An 11,586-nucleotide genomic window follows, 5' to 3' on the forward strand; every position below is an offset into this window, starting at 1 on the left:
TAGATAGGCGAGACCGTAGAATATGCCGCAGGATACCGAAAGAGCCCATAGTGCGGGGCGCAGGTATCTAACCCTCCTAGGACTTTCAGGTGTTTCGTTTTCGGTAGTATGATCGATGGGCGGTGATACGTCTACCAAGACAGATGGTTGCTCGTGTGTAGGCTTTTGGGCATCATTCCTTTGCTGGTCACGAAGTACGCGATTTTTGGAAAGGTGGCGGAGTTGTGATACAGCAGGACGGAAGGTAGAAACCGCCGGCAACCGAGACGCGTAGCACGCGGGCCGCAATGATGACCCGGCAATCTTGGATGCAAACATGAGGCGCGAGTAACTGTTGCGCGTGGTTGAGATGTAGGGGCGATGACGCGAGGTTTGCATTTGGCATCGGGCCGACTAGCGTATGGTCCGTGCAAATCTGTCTCCTGGATCCCCGGCGTGCCGGTTCCCTCTGCCCTCTTCTACACCTGGGCATCACCCTCCATCACCACTGGAACTTTGCAAATCAAGAGTGCACTCCTTCGCATAACAATCACATCTGCGTATCCGTAGCACCGCCTTATCTACCAACGCAAATGGACCGTGCATTCTGAGGAGCTTCCAAATTGGGATCCAGCAGTCGTTGTTGTTAACTTCGAGCTGCTCATAGGTCACGCAGCAGTATTTTGCTGTGGCTCCCACAACACCATGCGCGCTGTGCAATGACTCTTCGCGAATGTTCGTTCGATCGACCAACCCAGGTGCTAGCATTACGCAGCGGATGAAGTTTGCGGTGCTACTCACGCAAGGTGTTTGAATCCATCCTCGGCGTTCGCAACATCCGCAGGGCACCCGTATTATATGGCTTCTATGAGTACGGAGACTGTGCGGCTTCATTTACACCATGTTGAGTTATACTTGAAGAGACGTGTTCAACACTTGTGAGCTTCTCCCGACGCCCAACGTCAGACACAGCTTGAGAGAAAGCAAAATGTGTAGATAATTAACGAAGCATGTACCTTGGTTCGTTCACCACTGAACCAGAGGAACCACGAATCCTGAACCTCTCAAGTCGTATTGACAGCCCTGCCCATGGGATCTCATATACAGGTCATGTGTATTAATGCTGCACCACTTTCTCATTCACTTCTCCAGCTTCCAACAAACATTAGAGATTGGTGGCACGATCTACCCGCCTCAATATTCAACTCTATCCCACGCTTTCAACCCGAACAGAAAACCCCTGATTGTATCTCGACAATGCTCACTTCACTTCAGGCGACACTAGGTGATCAGTCTTACTCTAACGGACGGTCCTCTACCAGCTCCTCAAGTGCAGATATAGCCACTGTCTATACTTCTCCAGCGAAGGTGCGCACTAAAGTCCCGAACACCAACGACATCGAAGTTCGAGTGGGTAAACCACCCTATGCGCGCTTTATCCATATCCCTGGCTCGGCCCTGAAGGCATGCCCAGTACTGCGCGCGCGTCTCGTACAGGGATGCAGGATTTTGAATACCGACGCCGATGTCTTTGAGATCATCTTGGACTACTTGGGCAGCAGCAGTCTGATACGGCGACTGCGACCAAGCGCAAAAAAACCACTAAAGCAGCTCACAGGTAGCTGTGACACGATGCTTAAGCTGGCCAAGGCGTGGTGCCTCGCAGACATGATCGACGATGTACGATTACAAAACAAGCTTGTAGATACTTATCGCACATTCTACCTGGAGCTACTGGACGCTCACGCCCAAATACCCCTAGAACACGAACCCTTCCTATATTTGGAGGACCACATTGGCACCCACACGAAAATCGAAAAGTTCATGATAGACTTCTTCGCCGGACTCACTCGGCACACGGGCGACTTCAGCGCTGAGGAACTCGTCCCATTTCGACATGACGTTGCGCAGTCTCTAAAGCTGCGACGTGCGCAGTTGGTGGTACTGAGACTTTCTGACGATATGATTGCTACTGGCAATGCATGCTTCAATGTCAGCAAATTGGACACGACAAAGCATGCGTCTCTACATGTCACAATGCCGATTAAGGTTTCCTCAAGCACGAATCTCAGCTCTTCATCATCAAAGTACAGCTGCTCAATTTCTATATCGTCATCCTCGGTATCTCCTCCCGTAACACCAAGGGCTCCTATCTCCATTAACTCGCTCATATGTGGCCGCGGACATCGGATGCGCCTGCCACGTCCAGGGACCGCGAGTTTGACCGGACAGTCTGAAGTTATGGCGTCTCCCACGCTAAGAAGTGCGTTACAGCCAAATTTTGGCGCTGCTCTTGGACCCTCTCATACACGGTCGGTGTCTCTAATGACTTCACCTCCCAGTCGGGCGCCCTTCGCGGGATACCGACCTATCGCCAGACGTCGAGAGACCGTCTTTGGGTCAGACGATGATTCATCAGACGAAGATACAGTTTATGATCTGTTTCCCCCCAGATTACCGCCGCTACCACGCAGCGTCAAAGAGTTATTCGAGACTAGCGTGACAACAGATGCATGATGAATTTGGGAGCTACCGCTTGTGAACCGTTTCGAGAAATGTTGTTAGCATATTCAAGCCTGCTGAACACGAGCTACGCTTTCAGATGGGTCAATACAAGGTTCTGCAGTTGTCGCAGCTTCTCCCCCTGTACTTCGCAAGGATTCTCGTACAGTACGCATAGTTGAGGCTAGAGAATGAACGACGATTAATATGCCTATAAGTAATAAATCTATGGATTTGATTAAGTCTCTGTCTACACCGTGTGATGATCGCCAGTGGAAGAGCCTTCGTTTTGGAATTGTTATGCAATTTTAGCAGCCAACTGCATCGCTGGCCGCGCTGCGCCAACACCTAGTATTAGGCACTCACCACCAACTCTTACGATTGCTTTCCGACCGCTGCCGCAGGAACAGATGTAGGCACATTCTGGCTGCTTGAGCTGCTGACATTCGCCTCGTAGTGGTTCTGGTCCATGATGCTCCAGTCGCCAATCTGCTCACCGCCAAATTGATCGTAGTCCAGACCCATCATCTCAGCCTCTGAGGTGACACGAAGATGCATGCCAGGAATGAACTTCAGGATGTACAGAAGAATGCAGGAGACGACGAAAGAGTAGGAGGCGATGGCAACGATCTCGGCCAATTGGCGGCCGATCTGAACGCCCACACCATCCATGCCACCGAGGCCGTCGTAAGGACCCATGCCGTCAAGGTCATAGATCCAGGCTTGGCCAAAGATGCCAGTGAGGAATGAACCAACCATACCACCGATTCCGTGGAGCTTGAAGACATCCATGCCCTCGTCGATCTTGATCCACTTGTCGACGTTCTGGCAAAGAGAACAGATGGCCGCAGTGAGAAAGCCGATTAGGGCAGCGATCCACACAGAAACATAACCTGCAGCGGGAGTGATGCCGACAAGACCAGCGATGGCTCCAGAGCAAGCGCCGACGACGGAGAAGTGACCCTTGGTACGGACGTACTCAACCGATGTCCAACCAAGCACGCCAAAACTAGCGGCGGTGTTGGTGTTGAACGCCGCCAGCATAGAGCGGACTGTGCCATTGAGAGCACTACCTCCGTTGAAGCCGAACCACCCAAACCAGATGAAGACAGTGCCTATGAAGACTAGTGTGGGGTTGTGAGCCTTTCCGTGAATCTTGTCACCCTTGTGTAGACGCTTGCCGAGGACGAAAGCGTATGCGAGGGCGGACCAGCCGGACGCGATGTGAACGGGACCTCCACCGGCGAAGTCAAGTGAAGGAAGGTTGAATAGCCATCCGTTCCTATGATCCAATTAGCTCAGTTCGATGATCATAATCGCGAGACTTACGCGTTCCATGTCCAGCATGCGATGGGGCAGTACACGATAGTCGCCCAGCAGAAGGCAAAGACCATTGAAGGCAGGATGCGACCGCGTTCAAATGATCCACCGACGACGAGCTGCACAGTGCATGCACAGAAGAGCATCTGATACAGGCAAAAGACGATCTCGGGCAAGAACGATGAGCCGGGAGATGGCGCAGACATGACGTTCTTGAGCCCAAAGTTATCCATGTTGCCAATAAACGGACTGGCAGTGCGAGAATACGCGAGCGTGTAGCCCCAGAACATCCACTGGAAGGTAACAACTCCCATGACTGCAAAAGACTGGAATAACATGGAGAGGGCAGACTTGCGACGAGAAAGACCAGAGTAGAGGAAGCCGATTCCAGGTATGATGAGGAACACAAGGAAGGCCATAATCATGAGGTAGATGTAGTGGAACTCCAGGCCTGTGTACTGAAGGTTGACATTCTCGACATCTGGGTTGCCGCCATTGGGCTTCGCCGGATCGAACTCGGGCTACACAATTGTTATTCATGCTGCATGGCAGGTTGCCGCCTTAGCTGGGGATACTTACGGTGGGTGGTGGCTCCATGATTGAAGACATGTCGGTATATCGACCAGGAATGGGACCTCTGGGGTATTCTGGAAAGCAAAGACGGGATGGGCAGGGGCTCTCCAGGCTGATATATCTTCCCACCCGTTCTTTCACGCCATTCCGCCAATTTCAAGGGACCGAGATTGATGCGCCGTTGAGCCCCTGCTCGCCTTTGACGCCCACACATGCGAAGCTGCTGTGCCCCCAACGTCGAACATGGCCCGTCTTGGCAGCGATAAGCAGGGCGTTCCCAATCCCATAGTGATGGAGCCGAGCTTACAATGTGGAGCTTCTGGCTTGGGTGGCTGTATTTGGCCTGAGATTCGGTGCCGCGAAGGAATGCGAAGAAATCAAGCGCGCCGGACTGGATGTCTCAAAGGGCCAAGGACCCGTAAGCCACGGTCGCGCTTGTACCAAAGGGTGAGGTAGATTCTCAGGGTCTTGGTGGCTGATAAGAGACAGGATCAAAGCGGTATAGTCGCTTTGGCCTGAATGATAAGCCAGGAACGGGGTTGATTGGATAGGACGGCCAGCCTGCCGAAGGCCATATGTACGAGAGTTTACGACATCGTCCTGTGTAACGCAATTTGGCGATAAGCTGGACGGATATTACCATCCTACTCTTGCGTGCTGCGGTGCAGTTGTTGGCGGCTGATTTAATCCCGGTGGTGGCCCGTGTATCCGAACACCAGGTCCATGCCAACGCCGCGAGGCTGATCTACTACCAGGCTTCTCTTTGAATCAGTCCTTTTGAAGTTTCCTCAACTGCGCAAATACATCGGCGACCGTTGTAATCCTTTACAAGGGCGTTACGCGAACAATTCGCTCCTTCTCGAACAAGTGCCATGCATTCCAAGTGTCGCCATATGCTGTGCCGCAAGGACGCGAGACCAGATGTACTGCACGTTTATTACCTGCTTCTCAAACCAACACGCGGTAAGGGGTACCTGCAGAGTTAAAACAGGCTGCTGGGTACCGTAATTCATACACTATGGATAGCGGTGGCTCATCTACCAGAGAGCAACATATCCGGCCGCACTGAGCACTAGGGCGTCCTTGGCTACTTCTGCCGCAATACTATTTCCGTTTGATCGTACGATGATTAGTTGTGCCTATTCTCATGTCGTCTCATGAGCTGCTGACATGTTTTGCTGTGAGTAGCAGGAGCCTTAGGATACGCATCAGCTCAGTCATCAGCATCAGCACCACCAAGGTTTCCTCTTGTAAGGATTTATAGAATCTGCCATAGTTTCCAGGTTCCTGCGAGCCAGTTCAATGAGCCAGCAATGTCCTTTCCTCGGCATGTATAGTGAAGCGCGCGCCGCGGCGTTCAAGGCGAAGAGGGCTACCCATCATGTGAAGATGCATACTGCCAAGTTCTACATGGCCTGCAATTTGTCTGCATAGTCGTCAGAGCATGCTGAATGCATTATGTGATGGTACATACGTTGCACGAGAAAGTGGCGCGTCCGTCAGCCTGCGCCGCTCGTTTTGATGCTAACAGCGTTGCAGGAAGCACATCAAGATACCTAGCCTAGTACGATATAATAAAGCGCGTAGGGATGATGACTGTACTGTCTTGTGTCGTGTTAGTGAGAGGGTAACGCTTCGGGTCGCTACGCGGTTTTTGCCAAGAAGACCGAGGTAACTGGAGCTGTCGTCATTTGGTCACAACACCATCTCTCGCCCATCGTGAACCCACGAGCGCACCCACCATGTACGAGCAGACCGGACCGGACGGCACCCTCCGGAGAACATTCAAGATCTAGAGCACCGTCGACAGTCTCGATGCGACGCGCAGGATACAAGCCGGACACTACGACTTAGCGGACCAGAACCACTCTGCATCAACCACTGCGAGCCAACTCTACTGCTGGAGCCGGCTATCGCAATTACAACATGCATAACCATGGCGCGACACCCCGCAATGCTTTCCTCTTTACCCCTTCTTCAGACAGCCTCCTCTCATGAGCTGCTTCTCCCGCTTCGCCCAACATCAATAGCAGGTGGGCTACCCCAATGTGGCCGTTCAATGAAAGCTCGCAGCTGCCTTCATCTGCTAGTAGCATTGGAAGACATGCGAGAGTGGATGCCTTACGAGATGAGCTTCACGCTTTGACATTACACGACGCGACAACCCTACCGCCAGGTCCCATTTCGCCCGATACGGCCCTTCCTTCCTCTCCCGAGTCTCCTCCCACTCAGCCTTCGCCTCAAGCCCGAACCCTCGCAGTCATCGCAGACATACCAGGAATACATACAGCGATACTTGAGTCCGGGCCGCGGAGAAGGTCAGCTCACAGCAGTGGTGTCAGTGATGCACGGCGGTTTGGGTTATATCTCCCAAGCGCTACTGCGAGCGAGAACAACCTCGCGCTGCATCGACCTGGCCCATTCATGCTTCACGGCTTACATCAGCGCACTACCAGCCTCCCACTCGCTTCTTCAGCGGCAGCGGCAGCGCTTGAGCACGGTGTTGCATGTCGACCCCAAACATCCCCGCACCAATACGACGACGTAACCCACCATGATCCGCCGCCAAAATACGTAGCATTCGATCCCTATCCCTTCTTCGGTGTCGAGCCAAGAACCCGTCGCCGGTCAACTATACAGGTCATCGAGACCGTCTGCAAAGATGGGTTCAAGGCTACAACAGGCAAGGTGGGCAAGAGTGTCGTCAAGCACGTCGAGGATGTAGGCAAAATAGCGAAGGACGTGCCCAGCGCCTTGAAGGGGGCTCAGGTCAAATTGAGTTCGAAAAGGGCCAAGGGGAAACTTCGCTGGTTGGAAAAACGCAACTACCTGAGTGGACAGGAGAGGCTTCTGACGCAAGCTCTCGTTGGTTGAGGCGTGATCTTCTCCTTGGTGAATAACCCCGGAGATATATCATGTCTACCAGAGTCACAAGAACGAAGAGCCGCCAAAGCCGAGCCCGGAGCACCCCGAAGCACCCAAAGAAGAGGGGGAGAAAGACGATCATGATGATGGCAGCTACAAGCCTCAACCCAGCTCCAGAAGAAGACAATGACGATCACGATGACGGCAGCTACAAGCCTCACCCGCCTATGCCGCAGCCAACGCATCCAACACCTCCGAAGGAGAGCACTTACCCCCATCGCCAAAGCCGGTCCCAGAGGCTGACCAACATGGATATTACACCTTCGGCGAGGAGATTAGTCTGAAATGTGAGGGTGGCAAAATCGTAGTCAAGGGCCACAAGTACTAGATTTGTGCTGGGCGAGAGGAATGACACAAATAGCACTCACCTTTTACCATCAAATTGTTGGCATAATACTATACCTGGAGCTGCTAACCATGTACTTGTCTCATGACGTCTATCATGTTTGTGTTGTGTGTTTCGACTACCGCCTTAATGTTGGTAGGTGGCGGCGAGACCGTTAATGATTCGAAGAAGCTTGAAGCATCCGCTTGCAAAGTTGATCAAGTTCGCCTGTTGTGATGTTGACCTTGAGGCGAGGATAATGGATCAAGTATCCAAGTCGACAGAGTAGCGTGTGTAATTTGCGATACCAGACGCGCGAGTGCATTTGCATCACGGGTAGAGAGAAATAGCTCCCAGATGCTCTTCAAGACCTCTGGAGACAAAGTCAAGACTCTACTGGCAGAGTTGGTCGCTTCGGCCGACGTGCACAAGGACGCCGCAGATGAAGCCCGCCTGAGTAGATGGAGCATGAGAACTCAAGGGGTGCCGCGAGACGAAGTTCGTGATGCTGCATGTTCGATCGGGCAGAGACAGTTGGAAAAGTGGTGATGTTCGCTGTTGAGAAGGCCTCGAGGCTGGCCGTGTGGCTGAGGCCGACGCGCCACTCACGCGTCTCCCGAACCTTATCTTTGCTTATTTGGAGGGCGACGAGAATGCGGGGAGTAAGCACGGGTACAGACGCGCTGCGTGTGTTAAGGACAGTGATATACCGTCTCTCCTACGGCATGATGCATGTGTACCTTGGAAGCGTGTCGCGTGACAGTGGGATTTCCAGTGACGTAGGTCCGTGCGGATATCAAACAGCTCGAGCTCCGCCCCGCCGCTTTCATATACAAGGCAGCAGCCGTCAACAACGCAACTCGCCATCTCTCTCTCACGCACCCATTCACACTTCATCTTGTCCAACCCAGCCTTATATCACCCATCACCGCCATCATGATGAACTTCGTACTCTCCCTGCTCCTCCAGCTGTCCATGTTCATGCTCGCCGAGGCTGCTCCCATTACGGCGCAGTCAGCTAAGCCCTGGCAAGCTGGCACCGGTGGCGGTATTATTGGATTCATCGTCCTCGTCCTCGACATTATCGCGTGGAGTAAGTACCCACAACGCCCTTGACAGTAGGGTTGTCGCGCATCGAACAAAGCTAACATGTGCTCTAGTCGAGATCTTCAAGTCCAACCGTCCCGTGCCGAACAAGGTGCTCTGGGCCCTCGTCGTCTTCCTCTTCCCCGTCGTCGGCATGATCATCTACTACCTCTTCTCCAACCGCCAAGCCCACAACACCTACGAGCCCATCCCGGCATAGACGAGCCAGATAGGCTACGCGCATACAAGGCTTCACGCACCTGAAACGACCGCGCATCTGTATACACTTACGCGCCTGTTGGGACGAGCGCATGTGCCGTCGCGAGGGCAGATCGGAAGAGAATGGCTACCAAGACATCCTGCATGTGAGGATCGGCTGCCGCTGATGATGTATAGGTTTTCATTACGGTTATGTGGCGTAACGGGTTCAATGTTTCATACCCTCTGACATGACAATTAATTCAATCTTTGACCACCTAATTACTTCCCTCCAAGCTGAAGCCCCTACATCTATGCTAACAATCCTCTTCGCCTTCCACAAGACAGATCCCTCGCCACACCTTTCAAACCTTCCCCAAGATACCTTCCGTGGTGGCGAATTTAGCAGACAGTGCAATAAGGCCACCCATCAAACTCATCACTCCACTGAAAATCGACACTTCTTTGAACCCGCCGTACCGATCGATGAACGCGCCGTTGATTGGAGGGCCGACGAGAACAGCGAACGCTGCAACACCCATACCCATACCCATGTACGTGCCAAGATTCCTCGGGTCCTAAAATGGTGAAGAGACGAAGTCAGTGTATGTCTAATGCATCTCGTACAGTCAACTTACCTTTGTACACTTGGAAATGGCTGCTGAGCCAGCCGATATGATGGTACCCGATACAAAACCGAACATGACGGAGTAGACAATGATACCAGCGTTAGTCGTTGGCTCGTTGATGCAGAACACCACGATGGCGGTGCCAATGCCGGCGAAAGCGAACATATTCATCTCGCCCAGCTTATCCGCGAGTATCCCCGGAATAATACGACCAAACGTGGAGGACCCGTTGATCATGGCGAGGAGGTACGACGCGAGTAAAGGCTTCATACCACGGCTGACGGCATAGACTGGGAGGTAGAAGACCGGTATCCACATGCCCATCATCATGAAGAACAGTCCTGCAACGAGCAGCACGTATCGCTTCATCTCCCATGCTTCGCCAAGGAAGACTGTTGTCTTGCGGGGTGGTATGCGCGGCTTGATGACGAAGCAGGCAAACATCATGAAAGGAAGCATGATGAAAGCGATGATACGGATGCACCAGCCAAAGGACAGAGACGAGTCGTTCAGAAGTTTGGACAGGACGATTGGAAAGATGACACCGCCGATGGAGGACCCTGATACCACGATACCGAGGGCGGCGGCGCGTCGCTTGTCGAAGTAATGTCCCATTACTGCAAAGGCAGGTGTCTGAAGGAAGACTACGCTGGAGCCCATGAGGACAGACTGCGCGAGGAAGAACTGGTAGTACTCGCTACATAACGACAGCATCATGAGACCAAGGACGTATGTAAGTGTCGCAGGCCGCATCATCTATTCGTTCAAGTCAGTACGAGATCAGTGTCATGCCATCAGAAAATACTCACCCAAACACCAAAGCGATCAAACATCGGGCCCCCTACAACACCTCCAGCAAACTGTATGAAACTTGTGAGACTGCCTATCCACGCAATCTGGTCCATGCTGTGGTCTCTCAGTTGATGAGTAGAGTAGTATTGTTGCAGGACGCCGAAGCAGGATGTAAAACCGAGGCAGCAAAAGAAGATGCAGAAGCCGCCTAGAGCGTTCAACCAAGCTGTGAGGCCACCGTCAGGAGCAGGGCCTAAAGCGGCGATCTCGGCGTCAACGGTTGCTTGACCGTCATCGTGGGCTGATTCGATCGATGCTTTCTCAACATCGTAGGAGGGAATGGAAGGGGTGCTGGTACCGGCAACGGCGTTGGGTTGAGCTGTTGGTGTGGACATCCTGACTTTGTATCGGAGGGGCTTGAATTAGAGTTCTGTGGCTCTAGGAAGGTCGGGAAGCTGATGAGGGCTACCACACTCGTCCTGACGGTGTATATATACAATATTGTTGCTTGTCATCTCGTCATGAGAGGGAGGTTTCCAGCAAAGTCGGGGCGGAGATATTCTTGCAATCTTATTGGTCAATACCCCGAAAAGGCGTTTTTTTTTTGGCGTATTTGGGGTAAGGTACATGGGCATTCTAGGCGCGCCACTAGATAAACAATCCAGCTATAACCGAAAACTTATCCCCGGTCCGCTGTTATAATACTTACACCGACTCCCTCCGGGCCGTAGATCTAACTTCCATTTACCGAACAAGAAATCGACACGCACAATGACCGACTTCAGCCGCAGACGCAAGAGGCTTACTATGTGAGTTCATCCGGTCAACCTAGAAAATAGCTGAACACCGTGGAGCCTACATCGACGTCAGGTCGCCCACTTTGCACGTTCTTACCTTACTGTAGTCTGCAAACCAGATTATGTTTTCCTTCTATGAGGACAGAAGCTAACCACATTCAGCTCTTGCACACTATGCCGCAAGCGCAAGCTACGCTGCAATCGGGAAACGCCATGCAGTAACTGTCTGAAGAGCAAGACCGGATCTTGCGTCTACGAAACTGGAGTGCCGGATAAAAGGCCTGCCACAGCGCCTTTCACACCCATCCAACCATACATCGGAGGCCCAACATCCAGGAGCATACCTAGCATACCCTCAAGCTCATCCGTCAAAGCGCCCAATACCGGCACCGACCGAAGTCCTTTCGAACTTGATGCTATGAGAGCACGTATCACCGAGTTGGAAGACAGGTTATCGCGA

The 11,586-nt window shown here is 52.6% G+C and overlaps 3 protein-coding genes across 3 annotated transcripts; 1 reads left to right on the plus strand and 2 right to left on the minus strand.

The window, feature by feature from the left end:
- Positions 1-2,856: 2,856 nt before the first annotated feature.
- J4E78_000568 (uncharacterized protein) lies at positions 2,857-4,410 on the minus strand (the record flags this gene model as incomplete). Its single annotated transcript, XM_049361230.1, has 3 exons — positions 2,857-3,763; positions 3,811-4,322; positions 4,381-4,410. 3 exons carry the CDS (start codon positions 4,408-4,410, stop codon positions 2,857-2,859), a joined length of 1,449 nt encoding a protein of 482 aa, XP_049226513.1.
- Positions 4,411-8,560: 4,150 nt separating this feature from the next.
- Positions 8,561-8,930, plus strand: J4E78_000569 (uncharacterized protein; the record flags this gene model as incomplete). The annotated part of the gene is made up of 2 exons (XM_049361231.1): positions 8,561-8,717; positions 8,785-8,930. The coding sequence occupies 2 exons, from the start codon at positions 8,561-8,563 to the stop codon at positions 8,928-8,930; spliced, it is 303 nt and encodes a 100-aa protein (XP_049226514.1).
- A 343-nt stretch (positions 8,931-9,273) lies between these two features.
- Positions 9,274-10,724, minus strand: J4E78_000570 (uncharacterized protein; the record flags this gene model as incomplete). Its single annotated transcript, XM_049361232.1, has 3 exons — positions 9,274-9,486; positions 9,547-10,293; positions 10,347-10,724. The coding sequence occupies 3 exons, from the start codon at positions 10,722-10,724 to the stop codon at positions 9,274-9,276; spliced, it is 1,338 nt and encodes a 445-aa protein (XP_049226515.1).
- Positions 10,725-11,586: the final 862 nt, after the last annotated feature.

The sequence above is a fragment of the Alternaria triticimaculans genome (genome assembly GCF_023758025.1).
Source record: "Alternaria triticimaculans strain BMP 0046 chromosome Unknown scaffold_1, whole genome shotgun sequence".
Taxonomy (NCBI): Eukaryota; Fungi; Ascomycota; class Dothideomycetes; order Pleosporales; family Pleosporaceae; genus Alternaria; species Alternaria triticimaculans.